This window comes from Megascapheus bottae, chromosome 5, assembly GCF_031878675.1.
Source record: "Megascapheus bottae isolate mThoBot1 chromosome 5, mThoBot2.hap1, whole genome shotgun sequence".
In the NCBI taxonomy this organism is placed as follows: domain Eukaryota; kingdom Metazoa; phylum Chordata; class Mammalia; order Rodentia; family Geomyidae; genus Megascapheus; species Megascapheus bottae.
This window is the reverse complement of record NC_143513.1, coordinates 49,245,366-49,273,255: the sequence shown is the minus strand read 5'-3', so window position 1 is coordinate 49,273,255 and position 27,890 is coordinate 49,245,366. Positions and strand designations below refer to the sequence as shown.

General features: G+C 36.1%; 1 protein-coding gene across 9 annotated transcripts in view; it reads right to left on the bottom strand.

Moving 5' to 3' along the window:
- The window catches only part of Ankib1 (ankyrin repeat and IBR domain containing 1), a 167,792-nt gene that overhangs the window by 26,881 nt on the left and 113,021 nt on the right, over positions 1–27,890 (bottom strand). For 8 of the 9 annotated variants that reach the window (XM_090333100.1, XM_090333096.1, XM_090333099.1 and 5 more), the window contains exons 5-10: positions 27,192–27,309; positions 20,173–20,381; positions 17,735–17,823; positions 12,413–12,557; positions 10,316–10,482; positions 1,877–1,965 (exon numbers count right to left, since the gene is read on the bottom strand). In XM_090333100.1, the coding sequence (XP_090189226.1) occupies positions 1,877–1,965; positions 10,316–10,482; positions 12,413–12,557; positions 17,735–17,823; positions 20,173–20,381; positions 27,192–27,309 (817 nt within the window). Of the gene's footprint in view, positions 1–1,876; positions 1,966–9,716; positions 9,744–10,315; positions 10,483–12,412; positions 12,558–17,734; positions 17,824–20,172; positions 20,382–27,191; positions 27,310–27,890 lie in introns of those variants that run through there. The other variant, XM_090333102.1, reaches the window with a different exon arrangement.

Sequence of the window (27,890 nt, the reverse complement as noted above, 5' to 3'; positions counted from 1 at the left end):
TCTTTCTTTCTTTCTTTCTTTCTTTCTTTCTTTCTTTCTTTCTTTCTTTCTTTCTTGTGACAGTCCCAGGCTTAAGCACAGGACCTGAGCACTGTCCTGGGACTTTCCTCAAGGCTAGACCTCTATCACTTGAGCCACAGCACCACTTTCGGCTTTTTCTATATATGTGGCATGGGGGAATTGAACCTGGGTCTTCATGCAAGCTAGGCCAAACTCCCATCCTGTCCCTATGGATTTCAAAAATGACCTCAAGTTCAAAATGTACCCAGGAAGGCCCATTATTTTCCCTCAAAAGTATAATTCCTTTATCTGAAGTTTCCAACTTTGACTGAGGTTATCATTATCATTATCTACCCTTTGACCCAAACTGAAGTTATCCCCTTGCCATGGATCTATCATCTCTTCAATCTATCCTTCATAGATAAATATAATATAATCTATACTTTATTTTGTTAAAAGTGATATGTGGACTTCAGTGGGCAAAACAAACCTCACAGATCTAAAATGTGAGCACCAATCCTTGTTCAATGAGAAATTTTCTGGTAGACAAAAGTCTTTAAAGAGTCATGGCTGCCGGTCAGGTTCTCCTAGTTCCATTCCAACCAACTAACCTGTGTCTCTGCGGACATGCTCAAGTCCAATTTATAGTTCACTTCCTTCTGAAAGATCTGTGACATTCCTCCCTTAACTTCCGTTAGCAATCTGTTTTTTTTTTTTTTTTTTTTTTGCTAGCCCTGGGCTTGGGTTCAGGGCCTGAGCACTGTCCTTGGGTTTTCTCAAGGCTAGCACTTTACCACTTGAGCATCAGCACCACTTCTGATTTTTTTCTATGTATGTGGTACCGAAGAATCAAACCTGGGTCTTTGTGCATGCTAGGCAAGCACTCTACCACTAGGCTAAACTCCCAGCCCAGCAATCTGATTTTTAACTTAACAGTTACCATAGGACATTATATGTTTCCCTCTAGTTTCATAATTTATACAAATATATATTCACCAAGCAAATTCTTGATCCTGATTTATAGCACTTCAAACTCTATTATCTAAAAACTTAGAGAAAACACCTAATTTTCATTTATATTAACTTGAAAGAAAACAGGTGCTGTGAAACACTTCAGAAGATGAATAGTTATTGTATAGTAATGGCTTCTGAGAAAAAAATATTTAAAAATAAGTTCCCACAGTGATTTAGACTTATTGTATCACCAGCCACATGCTCCCGTGTCATTCAATATAACCTAAGAATTAGTTTCATCAATAAAATGGGATTACTAGTATTAATTCATAGTATTGCTCTAAGGACAACAGAAAATAGTGTATTTAAAAGAAGTCATAGTGTTAACAGTCGTTGCTATGGTATTTAATGTAAGTAAATATATAGAACCATATAGCAGCAAGAAATTAATTTGGCTTTTCTTTCACTGAAAACTTTAAGGGAAATGAGAAACTTTTTAATTCGGATAACATAGTGTTTCCCATAAAGTACAGAAAAGCTGGTTGACTCATTATAGTACCAAAAAAAGGGAGACTATAAAGGTTGGGGGGTTCAGCTCAGCACTACGGTGGTTATTTAGCATGTGCAAAGCCCTGGGTTTGATCCTCAACACTGGGAAGGGGAAAGAATGGTTGAAGGTTAAATGTGACCTTTACTTAAGACTATTTACCCTAAGTTGGAAGGGCTTGTTAGAAGATGTGACTCTACCATGATTCCTTCTCAGAATCTCCACAATAATGTTGCTAGAGGAATGATACTAAACATGGGAGATCTAGCATTAACAAACTTAAAAAATTTCAATGAAAGACTGTAAGAAACATGACACATTATTTTTTGAATGCTGTATGAAACATGTAATACAGCTATCTAAAATTCCCCTTACGTTCTTCTGGTTTCATTTCAGTTATTTTTTGTAGCCAATTTTTCCATGTTTGGCAATCACAAGGCTCATGTGCATCGCCAAGGCACTCCCTAAGAAAGAAAATAGAAAAACATTTAGAAATACTTTTGTCAATATCAAGATGAAAAACTAACATACAAAGTATTCTTCTAATTTTATTGTTGAAAAACAAAGACACAGTGAATAATGAGAAATGAGTATTTCAGGCTGGGAGTTTGGCTTACTGGTAGAGTGCTTGCATAACATGCCTTAGAGACACAGGTTTGATTCCTCTGTACCACACACACAGAAAAAGTTGGAAGTGGCTCAAGTGGTAGAGCTCTAGCCTTGAGAAAGCTTAAGGACAGTGTCCAGGCCCTGAGTTCAAGCCCCAGGACTGGCAAAAACAAGCAAAACAGAAATGAGTATTTCAAAAGAAGCATTGAAAATGGTGCCAAAGCTTTATTAGCATACATTAGCAGTTATCAACTTCAACTCTCTATCACTCTCTCTTAGTTCTCTTGACCCTTCCCATTTCAAATGGAGTTCATGGTTTTACTATCATATGTACAAGTAGAATACTTGGACCATAATCACTCTCACACTTTCCTCACCAGCTGATATCACCACCCAACAGACCCTGTTTCACTCCGTTTTTTGTGTATATCAATTGTACTAAGTGGTTTCAGCACAGTATTTTAAACATGCATATGTATTTCAATTGAATAACCCCTTCGATTGTTCTATTTCCCTGCCCCCACTCCCATTAACAGCTTTCAATGAGACTTCATGTCATCTTCATATAATATGCAATTCTGATATTATTTGCCCTCTATCATACATTTCAAAATCTTCCTCCTTCCCCTCATAACCCCAGTCTCATAGTGTTTATCAATACATACATATATATATATATATATAACTATATATGACTTTAAAAAGGTACGAATGAATGGGGCATGGTGGCTCATGCCTGTAATTCTAGCTACTCAGGAGGCTGAGATCTGAGGATGGAGGTTCAAAGCCAGCCTTGTCACTAAAGACAGACTCTTATCTTCAATTAACCTCTAGAAACCTGGAAATGGTGCTGTAGTTCAAGGGGTAGGGCTTGAGCTGAAGGACCCTGAAGGGCTTAGGAGCAATGCCCAGGACCAGAGTTCAAGTCCCACACTGACAGGGAAAAAAAAAAAAGGATACAAGTGAATGCACCACTCTGCATACTTTAGACTTTTACTAATATTTGTATAACTTAGTTTTGCCTGCTTTAAGAGCATAATTTTTTTTTTTTTGCCAGTCTCAGAGCTTGAACTCAGGGCCTTGGCACTGTCCTTGGGCTTTCTCAAAGCTAGAATTCCCCACTTGAGCCACATCACCTCTTTTGGCCTTTTCTGTGTATGTTGTACCAGTGAATCGAACCCAGGGCTTTGTACATGCTAGGTGAGCACTCCACCACTAGGCCAGACTCCCGGCCAAGAGCACAATTTAAAAAAAAAATCAATTACTCTAAAGTCTTCACTCTAAAGTCTTGTTATTCAAGATGTGTTCCCGGGCTAGCAGCATTGCTACTTCTTGGGGGCTTATTAGACAAGCAAGAGAAGCAGGTACTAAGGGACCTATCGTTTAGATTTCTGTGTGTATGTATGTGTGCTGGTCCCAAAGCTTGAATTCAGGGCTTGGTGCTATCCCTGAGCTTTATGTTTTGCTTGAGAAGCACTTGAGCCACAGCTCTAGGCTTTTGGGGTGGTTAGTTGCAAGTAGGAGATTCACCAATGTTCCTGGCCAGTTTGGCTTTGAACTACGATCTTCAGATCTCAGCCTCTTGAGTAATTAGGATTACAGGTATGAGCCATTAATACCCAGTTAGAACTGAGTTGTATCACAATTACCACATGACTCCTCTTTATTGCAGTAGAAACATTAAGTCATTCTTATAATTACTTCTGCCTTCTGTTTCTAGGTAATCTGAGTTTCTATTAGGGTAATCTAAATTTCTTTTATTTAAGTTTTGGAAACTTTGATTTAAATAATTTAAAGAGCCTACTTATAATTTATAACTCAATTTTATATTACATCTATGGCTATATAAGAAGTCAAACACTAATGTCATAAGTGTGTCCTATGCCTGAAATTCTAACTGCTTGAGGTTGAGGCAGAAGGATCCTAAGCTTGAGGACAAGTTTGACAAAGTTAGCCTGAACCTCTCAGAGTCATTTTCTTTTCTTTTTTTTTTTCAGTGTAAACATCTATTTTAATAATCTCTGAACTAGACAGCTGCTGTCAAAATCAGACATCTTTATACGAGAAACTTTTATGATCCAAGTATGGCTATGTTTGAACAATTAGGATTTATAGAGATGGAAATCAGTTTATTCTGCTACTAAGAAAAATGTGTGTGAATTTTTTCCATATATTTTTTATTGCAATTAATAAAAGGGTTACATTATACTCACCAGATGGTGCATTACTTCACAAACATTGATACCCTTTCTCATGTCTTGGTCCCCATTTCCCTCCCCCCACCCCGCCCTTCATCTTGTTTTCCCCCTTCCCTACTCAATTTCAAATAACCAAATACGCATATATACAATATACCAGATAACAAAGTGAGATATGAGATAACCAAGGGATAGCAAAAGAGATGAGAGATAACAGAGTATATTAAGGACAACAATCACTCATTATATGGCTTTTGCTTCTATATCATGGAGATCCTTTCATTTAGCATCATATTATATGGCCTTATGTATCTAGGTTTTCTACTGTAAATCTCTGCTAAGAGAGCCCAAGGTTTCTACTGATTATGACAAATGAGGGAAACCATTGAGCCTCACTCTCTCCACTTCTGTTTTCTTTTTGACAGTATTGAGGAATATGACCTATCTCAAAAACAAAGTGAAACAGAAGGGCAAAAGTGTTAGGGGGTATAGCTCAAGTGGTAGAGCATTTGCCTGGCTCAACTGAGGTCTGGGTTCAGTCTCAGTAGTAGGGATGGGGAAGGGATTAAAGGGGATGGAAGGAAGTGGTCAGAAAGAAGTCAAGCACTCATTACCTTATGGATGCAACTGTAAGCCCTCTGTACATCACCCATGATAGTAAAATTAAATTAGAAAACAATAGCCCCCCTTGAAAAAAACCCACAAATGGATTATTTAAAAATGGAAATACATGTATTATATTTAAGCATATATCCAAATCAATTGTTGTTTGAGATCATGTGGGAATGCAGAATCTTTACTTACCAATGTCTTTTAAGCCTATTTGTTAATTATACCTCAATAAAAATAGAAAAAAAGCCTTAAGATGCAAAATACTCATGCATATGTTGTATCTAAAACAAATAAGGCCAATGAAACATTATTCCCATTAAGATTTTTCCTCTTAGAGAACAGTATATTCGGGGCCAGGAGTTTGGCATAGTGATAGAGTGCTTGCCTAGCATGCACAAAGACCCGGGTTTGATTCCTCAGTACCACATGCATAGAAAAAGCTGAAAGTGGTGCTGATGCTCAAGTGGTAGAACTCTAGCTTTGAGAAAGCCCAAAGGTAGTGCTCATGCCCTGAGTTCAAGCCCAGGACTAGCAAAAAAACCAAACCAAACCAAACCAAACCAAAGCCAGTGTATTCAATATATCTTCTTTAGAGGAATCAATATAATGTCTCTCTGAATATTTTCTGAGGAAAAATAGAAAATAATCAAGGGGGAAAAAAAGGTCCATTCTCTCAAATAGTTTCTAAAAGGACTTATGTCTTCAAAAGGCTAGTCATGTAGCGATGTGCTTAGCTTTGAGGCCCTGTTACGTGAGACAGTAAACAGGTTTCCCTTTCCAGAACCTCATAGGAAGACACAGACCTGCTGCTTCCTTGGGTGCTAGCCCAACCAGCAGGATCTCTTCGGAGTGTTATAATAGCCTGGCACAGTTTCCTAGTTCCAATGCAACACTAAGGGTGGATTTAAAAAAGAGAAGCTTATAAATAAGCTACAGCAAGAACTGCATATTACAAAGACTGCATGAGGTAGCTATTTTATACTATTAAAATGAATGGTAAGATTTATGGGAAAATAAGCTTAAGTGTCTCTAAGTGATTGATAATCTTGGTTAAAGTATAGTTTTGTTTACACTAGAAGGCTAAATTCCTAGTTTGTTTTGTTTGCTAGTTTGAGACAAAGTCTTGCTCAGTAGCCTAGGCTGTTTACAAACTTGTGATCTTCCTGCATCAGCCTCCTGAGTCAGCTCCGGAGGATATTTTATCATTCATGGCAATACTCATGTTTAACTTGGCCTCGTGCTTGCTACACAGACACTGCTACTGCTGAGCTATACCCTTAGCCCTTTTTTTGCACGAGTTGTTTTTAAGATAGGGCCTTCCCTTTCTACTCAGGCTTGTACCTGGACCCAAGCATACCTGTTTTATGCTTTCTGTTACAATGAGATAGACAAGCAAATGCCACTACTCCTATCTTTCAATAGGAAGAAGTTTTTCAAACTTTGCTGCCAAAGTTGACCCCCAATCTTGACCTACCAAGTAATTAGTATTACAGGTGTGAACCACTAGCACCTACCTGGCTTGAAAGAGTTTTAATGTATATAAGAAGGGGAATGTTAGCACATAGACAATTGAATAGTGGCCATAGACATCAAGAAATAAATACGCTCCAGACAAATAATATCCTGGTCAGAAATTAAAGACAAAAGTGTGTTGTCTAGATTCTTCAATCCTGTCTAAATATGACTGGAAGAATGGTTTTCCTTGGATATGTGGCTTTAAAGGACTCTGGAAAGAATAAAAATTGAGTAGCTAGATTATTCCAATCTAAAAAGCTTTTTCTCCCCTGCCACAACAAAAACTATTAAGCTAGTGTTAAAGACTGATTTTCAAGAGGTGTTATTTTGTTCACACAAAAAAAGGAAAACTTCATCTAGTTTGCCCAAAGGACTTTCACAGAGTCTCTCTTTGCCTATGAAGTCTATGGAGAAACAGATGAAGCATGAGACTACTGCTTTACCTCAGTTTAAGATTCATGATTCTAAGAAGGAAATAGGTTTTTATCAAAATGCTAATTATGGGTACTGGAGGAAAACAGGATGTGTTAGTGATATCTTTAATGCAAATTTACTTTCAGAGTTCTTGAATACTTATGCACACTGAATGACTGGAATTTTGAAGAACCTGGAAAGCTGACATGGTGGCTATTCACCCTATGCATCACTGTGATTCAAACCTTTCTATGAGAGGTTTACATTTTCTTTGTGTGGTGACACTATTTTGAAGCATTCTTTTAATAGTCTTGTGAATAGATGTCCCAATGCTGGATGCTACATGAAAAATTCACCATATTATTTAGAATATTCTTGCTAGTAAATGTGAAAAGTAACTGAATTGTAAGGTTTACAGCTTTCAACAGAGATATACATGATTACAATTAAGGACCAGAGAGCAGCATTCTGAAGCTAAGCAGGGTTACATTAAATTAAACTTGAGCTGGCTAAGAAATATATTTGACAAGGAATCTTTAAGCTTGTTCTCTAAGAAAAGACACTTTGTACTAGCTCAGAGGTCAGAGAAGTTACATAGTAGCATATTCTACTTGACAGGAAGAAAAATAGGGGAAGTCTACCTAGTTTTTGAATACTATTTTGCCAGATCAGAAAAACTCCTATTAAAAAAAGCTAAGGGAAGAAAACATTCTAGGTTCAGTTACAAGGGTTGTGATCAAGTTACAAAAGAAAGGGCTATTCTGTGGTAAGAAGGAAAAAGCCTGTAAACACCTTCTCTTTCAACAATGAATTCAGTTATATCCAAGCAGATATTTCTTGGACATAGTCCAATTGATTCTATCACATGATGTGTCATTTTTAAAAGAAATTATTGTTGTCTTTTTTTAAATTGTTGTCTTTTGTAATCATCTTTAGATAAGCATTTCTGAGTGTTTGGGGGACAGGAAGGAGCATATGGCTTTATTTTGTAAAAAAAATATTTCCAGTTTTCTTTTACAGGTTATTTTTGCTTCACACTTAAATAAAAGGACAAAAAAGAAAAAAAAGATAAGGTTGAAAGAAACTGACCATTTCTATTTAGAATTTCTGATTATAGTTAAAGTTTTCATATGAGTACGAGGCTAAAACTCTAACATAAGGATCGTAAGTTAATTTCTTTCTTTTTTTTTTGCCAGTCCTGGGGCTTGAACTCAGGGCCTGAGTCTGTCTTTGGGCTTTACTCACAGCTAGTGCTCTACCACTTGAGTCATAGTACCACTTCTGCCTTTTTCTGTGTATGTGGTACTGAGGAATCAAACCCAGGGCTTTGGACATGCTAAGCAAGCACTCTACCACTAGGCCACACTTCTGGACCCATAAATTAATTTTTTGATAGGTAAAACAAGTAAATTCTAGAGAATCTACTTCATAGTCCTATAGTTTAATAATTATCAAAATTAAAAGGCAACATTTTCAGATGAACTTAAATGTGGGTCCGACCTGCATAAAACCTAGTTTTATTTTATACAAGTCACCTTATTCTCTTTCCCTCAGGTGCAATGTCCAGAATATGATGTTCTATTGCTAAGTTTTCTACTACCCTTATAAGTAGAAGATCAAGCAAATGATTACCAAATGTGATCTCAGTCCACAGGGTCATTTACAGATCCTTTTAAAATGGGAATAAATTCAAAGCAGGGCCTGAAGTCATGACACACAGTCTCAAATGAATCTTGAGTATAACCAGTCTGATATTTGAAGTGTATTAGAGTAAGGAAATAGTTTGTCCAAATGTTGTTCTAGAAATATATAGTTATAGCATCATCTCTGTTTATATATAAATATATAGTTTTAAGAGTAGGACCTATTCTGATAGGTTTACTTATTCTGAGTAGATCCAAACTAATTACTTGAAGCATAGAAAAAGAATGAAAAAAAAAATACAAAAAAAGTTTAAAAGGGGGGGCAGGGAAGGAGTTTGGCTTAGTGGTAGAGTGCTTGCCTAGCATGCACAAAGAGCTGGGTTCAATTCCTCGGTACCACATACATAGAAAAAGCCGGAAGTGGTGCTGTGGCTCAACTGTTAGCCTTGAGAAAGCCCAAGGACAGTGCTCAGGCCCTGAGTTCAAGCACCAGGATTAGCAAAAAAGAAAGAAAGAAAGAGAAAAAAATTAAAGCTAACCTACAGTGAAACCTAGTGAAAGTGAACCCACAAAAACCATCTAGTTTAAGACAATGATAGCTATAGCTTCTTTTCCCTTCAAAGCTATTTATTTTATCTCATAGACATTTTACTAATTTTTATTTTCCTTCTTGTCTCCAACTTTCCTCTAAATATCAGCCTTTTCCCAACTAAGATTTCTCATGTGAAGTAGAGAACTTGTAAAATGATTTATATGAATATTTCTCAAATTTCCTAGCAATGTTAAAAGCCATTACCATCCTAGAAACAGGATGCACAAAATGACTATCTTTTCTCAAGAAATCTCACACTGACTCAGAAAATAGCTTTGTTACTTTAATATTCTTCATAATATTCATATTTATCTAATTTTATTTATTTGCTTATACTAAAATCTACTTTCATTAACTCCTTCAATGATTCTACTCTCTCATGTTGATTAGTGAAGTAGAATTGGTATCAACCATTCATAATAAAGATGTAAAACTTTAAAGATTAGAAATTTTTCTTCTGTATATTCTGAAAATTAAATTAAAGTATGTAAGTATAGATACAATATTGTGGGGTTTTTTTTTGGTTTGGTCTGATTTACTAATGAAAGTCACAAACATGATTTTCTTTTCATTAAGCATTATACCCAAGCACATAATGCAGGAGTCTGCAAAATTTTTTTGTCAAGGGCTACCTGGTAAGCATTTTGAATCTTGCTGCCATCCAGTCTTTCTGGCAACTACTCAATTCTGCTTCCTCAGGCCTAAAGCAGACACAGATGATATATAAATATGGAAGGGTATAGCTATGTTGCAATAAAACTTCATTTTCAAAAATAGGTATGATACATAATGCTCTGGCCTTTGACCTACAATGGTGTCATATCTAGGCTGGTAGTTCAATAAATATTTCAGATAATGGTGATTAAAAAAAGTAGAGAGGTAGAGGTAAGAACAGTATCTAGCAATGTTAGGATTAATTTTCATTTCTAAGACTAGAATTTTACTTCAACCCAAGAGATATCCATTTATAGGTAATAATTAAGGAAATAAGCTAAAGTGGTAGGTCACTTACCTAGCAAGAGGTAGAGCTTGAGTTCAAATCCCAGCAACATCCCCCCACCAAAGGTATACTGAGTGCCTGGCATCAAGTTCATAACATATATGAATTGTCGCTATTACACATCTTTTAAAATTAATAATATTGAATATATTGCAATTTAAAGGCCCAATTCCAGGTAGAAAGTCTCATTAGAAAAATGAAAAAGCTGATTTCAACTCGTCTTATACTAACCAGCAGAAGAGGTGTCCTTTTCCACAGTCCACAGCAGGGGCTCTCAGCAAGGGGAAGCTGAGTGTATCAGATCCAGATGCGTTGGACCCTTGTTTTGTTAATCTGACTGCTCTTTCACACCCAGCAGTAGGACACCATTTAATGGCAGGATTATTTTCAACAAAGGCCTGTTTGAACAGTAAGGACAACAACAACAAAAGAAACTATTTCAGCTGTAACATTTTTTTCTTTTTTTGTGGGTGATGGAGCTTGGACTTGGCCTGGGCACTGTCCCAGAACTCTTCAGTTCAAGGCTACTGTCCTAACCGTAGTCCTGCCCTACCCCTTGAATCTCAGTCCCACTTTCTGTTTTCTAGTGGTTAATTGGAAGTAAGAGTCTCATGTTCTTTCTTTAATGGTGGGGCTGGCTTTGAACCTGGAGCCTCATATCTCAGCCTCCTCAGTAGCTAGAATTACAGGGATGAGCCACCATACCTGGCTCAGAGGTAACTTCTAACATAGTGTACCTCCACAGAAGATAAAATCAGATAAGACAAATAAAATACATCTTGAAAAGTACTAAAAACACCATGGAAAGTACTGGGAAGGAAAAAAAAAAGGAAAAAGTGGCACTATAGTAATGACATAATTTTCAAAACTTGTTTTCTCTAAGTATCAGGCAAAAATGATTTTTTTTGCAGAAAAATGTATAACTTATGCTTTGTCATTCAATGTGTAACTTTTCTAATGACACTGAAATTATATGTAATTATTATTGGGGTTAGAACTGTAACTTTCTAAAGGATACCTTAATTCTAAATGATACCTTAATACATAAAAGTGATGTTTTCTATGTAAGAGTATGTTTCTTCTACTTTTAAAAATTGTTTTAAAGTCCATGCAATAGAAATTTTTTTATTAAAGAATTTATTAACATTGATTTTTACATCATATTTGAGATGATGTATTTAACAAACAAGTATTCAAGAAGGGAATCTCTATATACAATCATTGACACTTAGATTTTAGAACATAATTAAAATTAGGCTGAGAGTTTGTCTTGTTGGGGCTTTCACTCAGGGACTGAGTACTGTTCCTGAACATTTTTTTTCCCCTAAGGCCAGTGCTGTATCACTTAAGCCAAAGCTTTAGTTCTGGCACAGGCTGGCTTCAAACTATGAATCTCCACCTCAGCCTCCTGAGTAGCGAAGATGGCAGGAGTGACATGCCAGTGCCTGGCAGCATTAGAGTTTAGACTAAGAAATACCTCACAAATCAATTAAAATGTAACTTTTATATCTCACAAGAGTAACTCCTGAATGAAAATAAGACAGAAAAAACTGAAACATGAAGATTTGCCATATTCAATTATTACTTGGATTAAAATGTCATAAATCCCTAAGTTTTAAACTTTTGTCTCTTATGTGAAGGAAAATAGCAGTGTAAATGTGTAAATTCAGGGCCTCATGCTTACTATTCAAATACTTTGCAACTTGCAGTACATTTCCAACATCTTTTGCTTTCATTATGGTGTGTGTGTGTGTGTGTGTGTGTGTGTGTGTGTGTGTGTGTTGGGGGGGAGAGAATGCCTAGAAATCTGTATAATTAAATATGTCCTAGTATCTTTTATTATGATTTGCTCAGGCAATCCTGGACTACTATCCTCATATCTATATTCCCAAATACTTCAGATGACAAGTGTGTACCATCGTGTCAACATTTATTGGCTGAGATGAGGGTCTCTCAAATTTCTTGCACAGAATGGCTTGAAACCATAATCCTTTCCCTCTCAGCCTCCAGAGTAGCTAGAATTACAGGCCTGATCCACAGTGCCCAGACAGAACATTATCTTGATCAATTAGTTATAAAATGAAACAGATCATTTAGTAAATACTTCTGAGCAATAAGTAACTTTTTTAGGGTAACCATTATTTTCTTTTCTTTTTTTTTCCTGTAGTTAATAAAATAATGCACTGGCTCGACATTTTAATTAATGCCACAATTTATTATTTTTTTCAGAGAAACAAAGGAGATTGCCATTAAAAAAAACAATAAAACAAAACAACTAACAACTGGTAGGTGATTTAATAAAATTAAAATTGGTAATTGGAAGCATACCTTAATATCAAACTGTAGGTATCGTTTGTCCATCTCCTTAGAAACTACACTTTCTATGATATCCACAGGCACAAGTTGAAAGCAGTCATATGCAGGGCAGAAAATGTTGTGAGCTTCACCTTCTTGAATTTTCAGATTCAAAAACCTATTAAAATTATCAATTGATGGAACAGGACAAATATATAAGTAGTTAGTACAATTTTAAAGGTTTTTGCTTTATGGCAGTTTTTTTAAGTTTGTAATAAAAATAACACCAACAAGACTAGAGGCATATATGGTTCAACAGCAGCCACTTATAAGCATGTACCAGGCCACTGATTTTTTTTTTCTCCAGAACACACACAGACACTCAAAGGTGGTTGTATGTGACCATTTTAGGAAGCTGAGAAGAAAGATTATGAATTTGATGCCATCCTGGGCAACATAGAGAGACTCTGCCTCAAAAAAAAAAAAAAAAAAAAAAAAAGGGCCGGAAGTTTGGCTTAGTGGTAGAGTGCTTGCCTAGCATGCACAAAGACCCAGGTTCGATTCCTTGGTACCACATACATAGAAAAAACCGGAAGTGGTGCTGAGGCTCAAGTGGTAGAGCTCTAGCCTTGAGAAAGTCCAAGAACAGTGCTCAGACCTAGAGCTCAAGCCCAGGACTGGCCACCAAAGCACAGAATATCAATTGTAATATTTAGTACTTATTCAACAATTCATTTTACAAATATATAATATACACAGATACTATACATTTTTAAATTTCTTTTTTGCTTTATATTCCCAAAAAATTTCAAAAAACTTAACATTAACATTTTTAGAAATGAATGCCTTACAAAGATCATATTCTATTTAAATAGAAAGGGCAACAAAATAGAAATTATCTGCAATTAATTAAAATATTTAGGAGTAGCATTACAATGTTAACATAAACGTTTTACAAAAAAGGCATTCTCATTACATTTTTATTTAGAAAAATGAGTGCTATGACCTACTGTGTGTACATTATTATTATTATTAATTATTATTACTATTATTATTATCAGTCCTGGGCTTGAGCTCAGGGCCTGAGCACTGTCCTTGGGCTTTCTCAAGGCTCTAGCTCCACCACTTGAGCCTCAGCACCACTTCTGGCTTTTTTCTATGTATGGGGTACCGAGGAATTGAACCCAGGTCTTCGTGTGTGGTAGGCAAGCACTTTACCACTAGGCCAAACTCCTGACCCCTGTGTGTACATTATTAACACAGCAAAAAATAGATATCCTGCAAAGGTAAGTTAAGTTATTAAAAATAGGATTTTGAGTAAAATATTAGGTCTTAAACTTAATGATTTTAAGCAGTTACTGTTCTGAGACTCAGTTTCATAATATGTAAAATGATGAAATAATAACGATAAATAATAACATGTTCTTGGAAGGGCTGTATACTCATTATATATGTGAAATACCTGCACGGTACATGGCATTGAATAAAAATCTATAAATTTCAGCAAGGACTAGTATTGTTATTTAAGAATCAAATTTTCAAAGTCTGGATTATATAGGATTTAATACTTAAATAAATGAATGGAAAATAGAACAATTAAAGGCGTCTTAAGAGTAAAAAGATATTGAAACAAAAGCCATATAATGAATGATTGTTGTCCTTAATGTACTATGTTGTCTCTCATCTCCTTTGCTGTCCCTTGGTTAACTCATATTGGTATAGTATCTCACTTTGTTATCTGATATATTGAATTTATTTGTATTTGGATATTTGAAATTTGATAGGGAAGGGGGGAAAACCAAAACGGGTGGGGGGTGTGGGGGGGGAGGGAAATGGGTACCAAGACCTGTGAAAGGGTATCAATGTATGTGAATTAATGCACCTTCTATCTGGCAAATATCATGTAACCCTTTTACTAATTACAATAAAAAAAAAAAGAGTAAAAAGAACCAAGAACCACTATTTGCAGACTTCCTTTGTTCATATCATTGGAAACTTTCTTTTCTTTTCTTTTCTTTTTCTTTCTCTTTCTTTCTTTCTTTTTTTTGTCTGTTGTTGGGATCGAACTTTGGGCCTGTCTGGGTGCTGTCTCTGAACTCTTCAGCTCAAGGCCAGCGTTTTACTTGAGCCACAGCACAATTCTGGTTTTCTGGTGGCTAATTGGAGATAAAGAGTCTGATAGACTTTCATGCCTGGCCTGGTTTTAAACTAAGTAGCTAGAAGTATAGGCATGAGCCACTGGTACCTGGGCATGATTATGTTTTGAATTTTGTATTTCCCAAATATTTCAGAACAGATTTAATTATCCCCAGGTAACTAAATGACAGAAGTGAAAAAAGATCTCATTAAAGGTGGGATGAGTTACCTGTTAGACATGTTGCTAATTCTCCTTAAGATATAATTTTCTACTAAGTTCATTAATAGAATATAGAGTTGGTGACTGTCAGTAAGAGATAAATTTGGGCTAAAAATTACCTATACTTTTATCTTGTAGATCAGCTTTGCAGATGCTATCATAATTAGGTTCTCTGCTTTATTACAAGGCTTAGGAAAATAATAATTAATGTTTACTGAATGATTATATTCTGTTCTATGTACTTTACACATATTGTCACTTAAAACTTGATAATAATACTATGAAGTATTTAGTATTACCATCATTTTAGAAACAAGAAACTGAGGCACAGTAGTTTGCCACTTACTCAAAGAGTAACCGACAAGATGGGTGGGGTGGTTCACGCTTCTAATCCTAGCTACTCAGGAGGCTGAGATCTGAGGATCAAGTTCAAAGCCAGCCCAGACAAAAAAGGACCTGACACTCTTATCTCCAATTAACTTCTAGTGGTCTTGGCTCAAGGTAGGGTGATAGCGTAAAGCTGAAGAGCTCAGGGACAACAGCCAGGCCCAAGGGAAGGGAGGGGGGAGCCTTGCACTGAAGAGCTCAGGGACAGAGCCCAGGCAGAGTTCAGGTTTTATGACTCCTCCCCCCACCCCCAAAAAAAGAAAACCCAGTAAATGACAGAATTGAAATTTATAACAGAGAGGATATGTGTGTGTGTGTGTGTGTGTGTGTGTGTGTGTGTGTGTGTGTGTGTGTCTGTGTCTATGTGTCTGTGTGTGCCAGTTCTGGGGCTTGCACTCAGGGCCTCGGTACTATCTTTGGACTTTCTCAAGGCTAGAACTTTACCACTTGAGCCACAGCACCGCTTCAGGCTTTTTTACGTGTGTGGAACTGAGGAATGGAACCCAGGCCTTGAACCTAGGCCTTCGTGCATTTTAGGCAAGCACTCTACCCCCAGGCCCAACTCCTGGCCCTAAGAGGATTATTTTATCCAGAACTTGAGCTCTTATCCTTAATATTAGGAAAGATACTACAGTTTGGGTAGAAAATAATTCCTTTTCCTTAAGCCTTAGGATAAATGCTTTAAAGCATTTGAGGAAGGGCAACAGATTAAGAAACTTTCAGACTATATAATGGCCTTTAAAAACTCTCCTTAAAAATGTTTAGCAACATATGAATCACTCAACAAGGAACTTGTTTTACTGGTCTTTGATTTGACAAATACTACCCTGCTAGCCTTGCCAGAGTGGAGAATCCTATGAAGGCTGGTAACTTAACAATGAAAATAATAATTACATCTCTTAATAACAAGATTTAATAATTAAATTTTATCATAAAGTTCTAATGGCTAGTTTGCCATGAATGTGGAAGATGGTTTACTGCAATACTGAATTAGGTTAAGGTCAAAGAAGTTAAAAAAAAAATTAAAGTTAATTCCTGGGCAGTCTCAGTTTTCACATATGAATCAAATTCAATGGCCACAAACTTGGGCCAAAACCTGTAAGACTTCCTCTAACAGTACAGTTAATAATTTTAAGGTAAATAAAGTACTGTGCTTGGGAAAAATTTTCTGCCTGCAGAACTGAGTCAAAGATTGCTTTAGATTATGAGCTACCACCCTTGACTATTTGTATCAGTTATACTGACTGACTGTATCTATTAGACTCAAAGAAAGTCTAATCTGTTTTAAAAAGAACCTCATAATCTTTATTCATTCTGACTTGAAAAGAAGTAGCTTTTGTTCTCTTTAAATGAAGTCTTGCCTCATATTCCATTTTAAAAAACGCATAAAGAAAATGTACTCAAAGTGAGACCAAAGGAACAGGGCAGTAAGTTGCCTAAAGTATTGGGATGGGAACATGGTCTAAGAGGATTTTAAGGAGGCAGAAAAATAGGCAAGAGGATTTCAAGGAAAAGTGAGTAAACTTCTGAGGATGATAGACATATTTACTATTTTTGATTTTAGTAAATGCTTCTCACATATATACATGTTGAATTTATCATATTATTTTAAACATATGGTTTGATATATGCCCATTGTACCTCAATGAAGTTGTAAATTAAACCAAACAACCCCACCAAAAAAATTTTAAAAAGGCAACAAACCAAAACCTAGAAAATGTCTCCTGTTCTTGCTCTTGGCCATGGTGTTCCCCAGCTCACTACATTTTGTATTCAGTACATCAGAAAAATAAGCTTAATGTTATTTTTTAATATTTCCTTAAATACTAAGAACATACTTTATGTAGCTCAAGATAACCAAATATTTTATTGCTTACTAAGTAAATCTGCATTTGCTTGCAAATCTCTCAAAACATATAAACTAATAACAAAGGTGACAATGAGTCTAAGTTCTGACAAGATAATGAGGAAGAGATAACTAGGATAAGCAAAATAAATTTACATTTGTAATACATACCTAATCACCTCTAGCAGAGACATTTAACTTTGAACTGACTACCAAGAAAATCTAAATATCCTTATTTTTTACTTTAAAAATTTTTGGCCAGTCCTGGGCCTGAACTTAGCACACTGTCTTTGGGCTTTCTCAAGGCTAGAGCTCCTCCACTTGAGCCACAGCACCACTTCTGGCTTTTTGGACATATGTGGTACCAAAGAATCTTCGTGAATGCTAGGTAAGCATTCTACCACTAGGTCAAACTCTGGGCCTCCTTTTCACAGATTACTCAAGTTTATTTGCTTATGTGAGACAATTCAGAGGAAAAAAATGCTTAGAATTATTAAGATATAAGATAAACTGATTGCTGAAGTTAAACTGTAGGTTGAAATTTACATTAAATTTAACAAAACATTAAGAACATTTATTTAAACATACTTGTTTTGATGTAAAAATGAGAAAAGCAAAAGTATTCATCCTTAGTCTTAAGGTATAATATATTTTAGTAAGTCAGAAAACTAAGTCAATTGCTTCATTCAATACTGAAAGCAAACAATTTCATTACAAAATCAGTGCTATCATGCAAAAAGAGATGCTAAGCTGTTTATATACTCACGACTCCCAACATCCTCTACAAAAATCATGTCCACAAGGCATATCCACTGGATCTTCAAATACAGAAATACTGCACATACAAATGTCACACTGGAGATAAAATTAACAATGGAGATAAAATTAATAACAATAGGGTCATACTTTGGCGAGAGAACAATATATTCATTTTGTTCACTGAAGGTGAAAATATTGGTAATTATAAATTTTAAAAGTCAAGTATTTCAAAATAATAATGGCAGTTAAAGTACCTAACTTTTGATAGGATAATAAATCTCATTATAAATTATTATAGGATTCAAATGTTTTATTGTAAAACCAAACTTCTAAATTCTAAATTTACTGTGCATCTGGAAAATCATCACAATCTCTCCAGGTTAAGATCAAATTGCATGCTATAAAATAACCACTTTAGTACCATGTTCTTTACCTTATACTTGAAAATCAACAAAAACAGTATAGCTTGTTTTAAACACACCAGCCCAGGATACCAAGAACAGCAATTTAAGGCTTGGTTTTTGTTTTTTGTCGGTCATGGGGCTAGACCTGTGTTGTCCTTGAGCTCTTCAGCTCAAAGCTACCTCTCCCTACCCCTTGAGCCACAGCGCCACTTCAATTTAAGGCTTTCTAAAGGAAGGAATCTTGATAAGGCTGGCTGTCTTTTTTTTTTTTTTTGCCAGTCCTGGGCTTGAACTCAGGGCCTGAGCACTGTCCTTGGACTTTCTCAAGGCTAGAGCTCCACCACTTGAGCCTCAGCACCATTTCTGGCTTTTTTCTATGTATGTGGTACCAAGGAATTGAACCCGGGTCCTTGTGCATGCTAGGCAAGCATTCTACCACTAGGCTAAACTCCAGGCCCCACTGGCTGTCTTTTCAACAATGTATTAGAAGCAATCTTTATAGTGTTACCCATGTGAATTATAGAAACAGAATTGCTTTGGAAAATGAACTACATAAAACAAAGAATGCTTTTATATTTGTCACAAATTTTGAGTAGCGGAACCTTTCAAGAAATATTACAATTTCCTACACAGCATACAAATGGCATGCCAATTAATCCTACACAAGAGAAGCACTGTTCCTTAATAAAGAACAAACATTCGGGCTAGAGGCATAGCTCAGTAGTAATGTGTCTACTTAGCAAGTTTTAGGTCCTGAGCTCAAACTCCATTGGGGGTTGGATGAGAAACATTATGGAAATTCCTCTGATTGACAAATTCTAGAGCTTTCATGAAACAAAAACAGAATTATCAGTATTCTGTAAATGTTTTAAAAAATAACTTTCAAGAAATCATAGATAATTTTGCACTTTTGGTTTAAAGTACTTATCACAAACTCAATTTTCAATATTTCAGTATGCTGTTTAAATATATGAAAACATTTTTTTATCATTCAATAGCTTAAAAGATTTATTGGATTTATACAATCAAAATTTTCTTTTTCTTACTTTAATTAAAGAATTTATTAACATTGATTTTTACAACATATTTCAAATGACATGTTTAACAAACAGGTATTCAAGAAGGGAATCTCTATATACAATCACTGGCACTTAGATTTTAGAACATAATTAAAATTAGGCTGAGGGTTTGTATGGTGAAAATTTTTTCCCTTTAATATATTTTTTACTATAATTACAGAAGGGTTACATTATATTTACCAGATAGAAGGTGCATTACTTCACAAACATTGATACTCCTCATGTTTTTGTTCCCATTTCCCTCCCCCCATCCCCTTCCCTCATCTTGTTTTCCCTCCTTCTCTATCCTATTTCAAATAATCAAATAAGCATATATACAATATATCAGATAACAAGGTAAGATATTGCAACAATATGAGATGACCAAGGGACAACAAAAGAGATAAGAAATAACATAGTACATTAAGAACAAGAACAACAATCACATACTATATGGCCTACATTGAGCCTATGTTCCTTGGAGTCTGGCTTACTTCACTTCATATGATTTTTTCCAAGTCTATGAGAGCATTTTTTTTTTTTTTTTTTTACCAGTCCTGGGGCTTGAAATGAGAGTCTGCGCACTGTCCTTGGGCTTTCTCAAGGTTAGAGCTCTACCACTTGAGCCACAGTACCATTTCTGGCTTTTTCTACATATGTGGAATCAAACCCATGTCTTCATGAATGCTAGGTAAGTACTCTAACACCAGGCCAAACTCCTGCCCCCATGAAAGTATTGTAAGTGAAATGTAGATGGTTTCCCCAAACTGTTTTCTGTCTAGAAATGAGAAAAGAGAACCTTTTGGTTTTCAGTAAGTATTTCAGAGATAATATATTCTATAAGTATTTACAAAAGCATGAAAATAATGGAGTCTTTACAGAAAGATACAAGATTCAATTACTGGAACACTGAATAGTACTATATAACCTAAAATCGACAAGACTACAAAGGTATGGTAAGTAGAATTAATACTCAGACATACCAAACTGGTATCTAAATCCCCTGGAGATAAACTGATTTCATCTGGAGAGGTGACAGAAGAGCGCGTAGTCCTTGGAGTTCTTGGAGAAGGAAGAGTATCCCAGGCATTATATCCACTTGGTGGTGGAGTTGGCATTTGAACCCCTGATCGTTGGCAGCAGTTTTCTGGGTTGGACATCCAAGCTTCAAGTAATTTTTCCCTGTCCCAATCTTAAAAAGAAAAAAAAAAGAAATTAGAAATCAGAAAGTAAGATGTTTTAAAGCTATATAGTAACTAAACAGAAGAAATAAAAATATAGGTCATTTAAGGAAAGTCAATAATATTTATATGCAATAGCTGAAAATGAGTATTTAGATACATTATCAATATTTTAAAACAAGATTTAAACTTTTATAAAACAACCATGGCTGGCCAAAAGAATAGCCTTGTGCCAGGGTACTAGGCTAGCATGCATGAAGCAAGCCCTGGGTTTGATTTCTTTCTTTTTTTTTTTTTTTTTTTTGCCAGTCCTGGGCTTGAGCTCAGGGCCTGAGCACTGTCCTTGGACTTTCTCAAGGCGAGAGCTCTACCACTTGAGCCTCAGCACCACTTCCGGCTTTTTTGTATGTATGTGGTACCAAGGAATTGAACCCGGGTCGTCGTGCATGTTAGGCAAGCACTTTAACCACTAGGCCAAATTCCCGGCCCCCCTGGGTTTGATTTCTCAGTATTACATACACAGATAAATCTAGAAGTGGCGCTGTGGCTCAAGTGGCAGAGTGCTAGCCTTGAGCAAAAAGTGTCCACGGATAGTGCCCAGGCCCTGAATTCAAGCCCCAGGACTAGCAAAACAAAGACGAGAACAACAACAACAACAACAAAAATCCCCAAACTACCACGACTTATCAACATGTCTATATCTAATAGCATGTTCAAAATTCCCAGTAATTTCTATCAATAATCGAAATAGATGTCTCATACTAACTTTAGATTTTATTAAATTTTTATTGATGCAATTTAGCTCCTTTGTTTCTGTGTGTGTCTCTCTTTACACACACACAACACACACACACCTGAAAATAATACTTCTTGACTTTGTCTATAATGTAGCAGCAAAAATTTATGAATTTGAAATGTTTTCTTTAGCTCCTTGGTCTACTGCTTTGGAGTCAAAAGCTTTTCTCTGTCCATGGTTTTACATTTAAGTACCTCAGATCTTCTAAGATTGGTTGATTATTAAAAAAAAATATTTAGCTTCAGGTATAACGTTGTTGCTATTGTTGCCGGTCCTGGGGCTTGAACAGGGCCTGGGCACTGTCCTTGGACACTTTTTGTTCTAGGCTAGCACTCTGCCACTTGAGCCATAATACCACTTCCAACTTTTTCTGAGTATGTGGTACTGAATTGAACCCAGAGTTTCATGTATGCAAGGCAGGCAATCTACCACTAGTCTACACATCCGGCCCTTCAGGTATAATTAAAAAAAAAAAATTCCAACTTTAATTCTAGATAGCCAGACAGTCAAATTAGCCTCCTTTACTAAATTATATATCTTCCCCCCACCACACACACACAAGGGTAGAATAGCCCTCTGGCCATAAATTAAGCACTGGTGGCTCATGTCTGTAATCCTAGCTACTCAGGAGGCTGAGATCTCATGATCATGGTTCACAGCCAGATCAGGCAGGAAAATCCATGGCAATGTTATCTCCAAATAACCACCAAGAAGCTGAAATTGGAGCAGTCAAGTGGTAGAAGCTCAGGGACAGTAAGTCCTGAGTCCATACCCCAGAAATGGCACAAAATTTCTTTTCCAAATATTACAAACTAGGTTTTGTAATTTGTTTTAGTGGTCTCATAATCTAGATTTGTGCACTTGCTATATTGCCTCAATAACAGTAATTTAAAGTATGTTCTGCTTTCTGGTTAAGACTAGTTCCTTTTATTAGACCCAATCAGAATTAGAGAGGCCATGGAGGGAAACCCTAGTGAAATGCTATGGTCATCTGAAATACGACAGAGATGAAAGAGAAAAACACGAAGTATTTCAAAGGTCTTGAGGCAAGAGGGGAAATGACCAATGTAGCTAGAGCATGGAGACCATGGGACAAGCATTTTGCGAGATGGAGAAACTAGAAGCCACACAAGACTTTTTAGTTTTGTTTTTGTTTTTGCTGGCCCTGGGATTGGGCTCAGGGCCTGAGCACTGTCGTTGGACTTTCTCAAGGCTAGAGCTCTACCACTTGAGCCTCAGCACCACTTCCGGCTTTTTTCTATGTATGTGGTACCGAGGAATCAAACCCAGATCTTTGTGCATGCTAGGCAAGCACTCTACCACTAGGCCAAACTCCCGGCCCCAACACCCAAGACTTTTAATAAATACCTATGTCTTCAGTTTAGGAGTGACAGAAAGTGAGCAAGAATCTAGGATTGCAGGAAGACAAGGAGGAAGGATTGTTATAGTTGAAAAGATAAATCTGACTGATAAGGAAAAAAAAAACCAGGATGAACAGAGTGGAAGCAAAGCAAATCAGGAAAAGTCTACTATAGAGTAAAAGTAATAAAGGCAGTGAAGGTTAGATAGCATTTGTGAAAATAAAGAGAAAGGCTGGGTCTACAAATCACCAGTACTTAGACAAGAGGAGCTCCAGTTTGAAGTTACTCTGAGGGTAAGAGGGGAAGCTATTGAGACCCATCTTAACCAATCAGTTGGACATGGTAGCTCATGAGCCTATTTTCCCAGATAAATGGAACTGAAGTCCAGACTAAAACTCAAGACCTCTTATTCATAAAATAACTAAAGGTAAAAGGGCTAGGCCATGGTATCAGTGGAAGAGTAACTACCTAACAACCATAAGCACTTGAGATCAAACCCCATTACCATCAAAACAACCAAAATTAGCAGGAATTGATTACTTACTAATACTTGATGTTAAAAAAAAAAGAATTAGAGAAATTACATTAGCTTTAAGTTCCATGTGATATCATAATTTACAAACTATAATACTATCTAGCTAAATACAAATGCCTGTTGCAGAGATGGTTATAAGTTCACCAAAATGCTGCAGTACAGAAATGATGCTTAAAACTTAAGGCTAGCCACATAACTGAAATCTGGCCAATAGAAAATGTGCTTCACTACTGGATAATAATGTGTCTCATTACTGTCTCAAAAACCTTCCCACACTTAATCTTCCAAGCTTTTCTCATGCCTTCTAACTGGTTGCCTAGAATGAAGATAACCCCCCAGCCATTTTGTTTAAGATGGCAAAGTTTAAGACAGGGTCCCTATTTTACCTAATCAAAATGGAAATACTCTGGAGTATAACATGATTAAGGGATGTTAATTAACAAGGGTTCCAAAAGGGATACATTCCAAGACTATTAGTGGATTTCTGAAATTATGGATAATACTATATGACATATAGATTCTTATGTATATACACCTATATAATAGTTTTTCTTCTATATATCCATGATAAACATAAATTTATTAATTAGCAACAATATCAGAACATGTTAAAATGTTATATTACAATCAAATTGCCAACATCACTACATTGAGGCAATTATTAAGTAAAACAGGGTCATGTGATACTGCAAAAGAATGACAGTGATGATGGTCACTAAGTGATTAACCAGTGGGTGTTAATAAATACAAGATAGATAGACTAGACAAAGTCATGGTTTATATGTCTTGGGTTGGTACAGTGGGACATTTCATCATGCTACTCAAAATGATGTATAATTTCCAACTGTAAATACTTTCTCAAATTTTTTTATTTAATGGTTTTAGATTTTCCACAAATAAGAGTATAATTTCTACTTATATAAAATTTGCCAAAAGAAACACAATTTAAGGCATTTTTGTTTTTCTGCACAAGGTTTTTTAAAAAGTGTGTGTGTTTGTGTGTGTGTGTGTGTGTTGTGTGTGTGCAGCTGTAGATCAGGTTGGTCTTGGATTTGCCATAATCTTCAGAGTGCTGAGATGTCATCTGCTGGGCTTCTGTACAAGACTTTAGCATTATTATCAACAAAAAATGCTTTGTCTTTATCTCATCTGACTTAAAAATATTCTGAATTTCCGTTTTTTTTTTTTTTTTTTTTTTCCCGGGGGATTACTTTGATGCCAGTTCTGGGTACTGTCCCTGAGCTTACCACTTGAACCACACAGCTCCATTTCTGGCTTTTTGGTGGTTAGAGATAAGAATATCATAAGACCTTCCCTGAGTTTACCACTTGAACCACACAGCTCCATTTCTGGCTTTTTGGTGGTTAGAGATAAGAATATCATAAGACATTCCAGTTCAGGGTGGCTTCAAACTCTGATCCTCAGATCTCAGACTCCTGAGTAGCAAAAACATGAGCCACAGGTCCTTGGCTTAAAGTTTTTTTGCTTAATTAATTAATTAATTTTTGCCAATCCTGGGTTTGTACTCAGGGCCTAGGCACTGTCCTTGGGATTTTCTCTAGGCTAGTGCTCTACCACTTGAGCCACAGCACCACTTCAGCTTTTTTCTGTGTATGTGGTACCAAGGAATCGAACCTGGGGCTTCGTGCATGCTAGGCAAGCACTCTACCACTAGGCCAAACTCCCGGCCCCATGTACATTTAATTTCTAGCTATGTTATTTAAGTAAATGGTGTAGAGACTCATCAAAAGTAGAGAAAGAGACAGATTAACTGTGAAATTCTTAGGGTGGAAAGAAAATCATAAATTAACCTTTAGAAATATAGTCTAAGCTGGCCATAGACAGCTCACACTTATAATCCTAGCTATTCAGGAGGCAGAGACATAGATGATTGAGAGTTGAAGCCAGTCTGAAGAGAAAAGCGCCATTAGACTCCATCTTCAATTAATCAGCAAAGGCCAACCTAGAATAAGGAATCAAGTAGCAAAATCACCAGCCATGAGCAGTGCAGCCGAACGAGAAAACTATGAAACCCTAAGTTCAAGACCTGGTACCAGGAAAAAAAAAAGGGAAAATAAATACAGTTTACAATATTTGATCAAAGTAAGATGATAATCTCTATTATTTAGACTTGTTCTTAAACTATTAGTTTCACTATATAAATATGCTTAGCAATATCTCAGAGTACACTTAATAAACTTATTTATTATTATGCATTTCAATGCTAGACCCATGCACAATGACTTAAGGATCTCTGGGGTTAGTCCTAGAAAATTTGTTTATAGTTTCTCAAACTGCTCTTTGTACAGTAAACTTTAAAAATGATTGGTTTATAAACTGATCCACTTTACATAGGTAGTGCAAAAAATTGTAGAACAGCACGAACACTAATGTTGACAAGTGATTCTGGAGACTTATTAAATTAACAGTGGATCAATGGATATAAAATGGACCACAAATGATCAATGGATGATAAAAAAGAATTCTAAATTATTTTCTGGTCAAGAAACAATATGAACATTTTGGAAGATGGTATTTTAGTATAGAATAAGAATTTGTTTTAAAGCAAGGATATGAGTGGCAGAGCCCCTACCTACCAAGTATGGGGTCCTAATTTCAAACCCTAGTTCCATCAAAATTAAATAAGCAAATAAACAAACAAGACAAAGCCTCAAAATAATTGTTATATAACCATTTTTTTTGTATTTTAACATATTTTAGTTAATATTTAGTATTTAATTTTCTCTTGAAAAAAATGTCAAATATTGAGTACATAAAGAGAGAGTCCAATCCAAGCACATGATAATTCTTATAAATTACTTAAGAAACACAGTAAGCAGGACATTGGTGGCTCCCACCTGTAACCCTAGCTACTCAGGATGCTGAAGTCTGAGAATCACAGTTCGAAGCCAGCCCTGGCAGGAAACCCTATAAGATTCTTGATTCATCACAGACTCTAATTAATCTCCAATTAATCACAAAAAGTGCTAAAAGTGGTACTAGTTCAAATGGTAAAGTGCTAACCTTGAACAAAAGAAGCCCAAGGACAGCACCAGGCCCATAGTTCAGGCCTTAGGATTGGCACCCCCCCAAAAAAAAATCACAATAAACTTGTGACAAACTTATGTTTTAAAGCAGAAATAACAGCAGGGCATTGGTGGCTATGCTTGCTATCCTAGCTACTGAGGAGGCTGAGATCTAAGAACGACAGTTCAAAACTAGCCCAGGAAGGTAATTCTACATGAGACTCTTATCTCCAATAAACTACTCAAAAATGCTGGAAGTAGCACTGTGGCTTAAGTGCTGGTGCAAAAGAAGCTCAGGGTCAGTGCCTAAGCCCAGTATTTAAGCCACCAGACTGGCCGGAAAAAAAAATGAAGAAATAACAACAAAGAACCCTTAAAATGTATACTATGCTTCTGAGTCTTTAATTCATTTTCTGCATTTCATGATAATAGCTTTTAGATAAATAAACACAATTTCAAAACTAACAGCACATTCTTAGGTATTTGCTATAACTCTAGCCCCAAATTACTGTGAGACCAGCACTGGCACTATGAATTCCAACATCCAATTATAGTCAAATCAGACACATTTCTTTCTTTCTTTCTTTCTTTCTTTCTTTCTTTCTTTCTTTCTTTCTTTCTTTCTTTCTTTTTCTTTTTTTTTTTTTTTGCCAGTCCTGGGCTTGAGCTCAGGGCCTGACCACTGCCCTTGGGCTTTCTCAAGGCTAAAGCTTTATCACCTGAGCCTCACCACCACTTCTGGCTTTTTTCCATATATGTGGTACCAAGGAATTGAACCCGGGTCTTTGTGCATGCTAGGCAAGCACTCTACCACTAGGCCAAATTCCCACCCCCAATCAGGCACATTTCTAAAGGGAAATAATCTATAATCTGACTGAAGTATCTAATTTTAAAAAATTTCCTTTTTAATTAATAATTGATTCATGCTTCAAAATATAACATATTATGATGATTACTGCAGTAACCACTGCACAAAAATCTATATAGGCCTTCTTGACATTTTGTTTTATATTAAAATACCAAAGTAGTCCCCCTCCCCTTAACACTGAAAAGTTTCACAAGGCATCTGTGTTATCAGAAGCACAATACATTTAGTTCATTACCATGAGCTCGAAGTAAGGCTTCAGCTGTAAACAGAGGAGCCTGAAGCATGTCTGCAGTTTCCACAATAAGCATATCTTTCAATCTACGAAGATCCTGGGGTCTCAGTCCTTCATACGGCTTTGAAGAGAAGAAAAACAAAGTCAATCTGATTACACTGTATAGTAGTATCAAAATATATACAAATAAATGTATATGGTCATTTATTTAATCAGTTTCAATTTTGTTATAGATATGCTAAATGGGTTTTTAGGTGTGACCATCGTAGATTTCAAACTATGTTTTAAGGTAGACTCTATAGGTCTTTTAAGCTAGAGGCAAATGTTAGGGCATAAGTAACTATTCATGCTAAAAATAACAGTACTATATACTATGGTAAGACCTCTGTTTCTTATAGACTAGATTTCCGTGTGTATGTGTGTGTGTAAGGCTTGAAGGACTTGGGTGCTGTTCCTGAGGTCTTATGCTGAAGGCTAGCACTGTACTACTTGAGCAACAATTCTACTTCTGGCTTTGATTGGCTTTGAACCATGATCCTCAGATCTCACCCTCTTGAGTAGCTGGGATTGTAGGTAAGAGTGAGCTGTCAATGCCCAGAGGTTTGAAAATTTGAATACAAACAAATGAGAAATAAAAACAATCATACCACTACACAACAGACATTATTACCTTCTCATATATGTTACACATACATATATCTC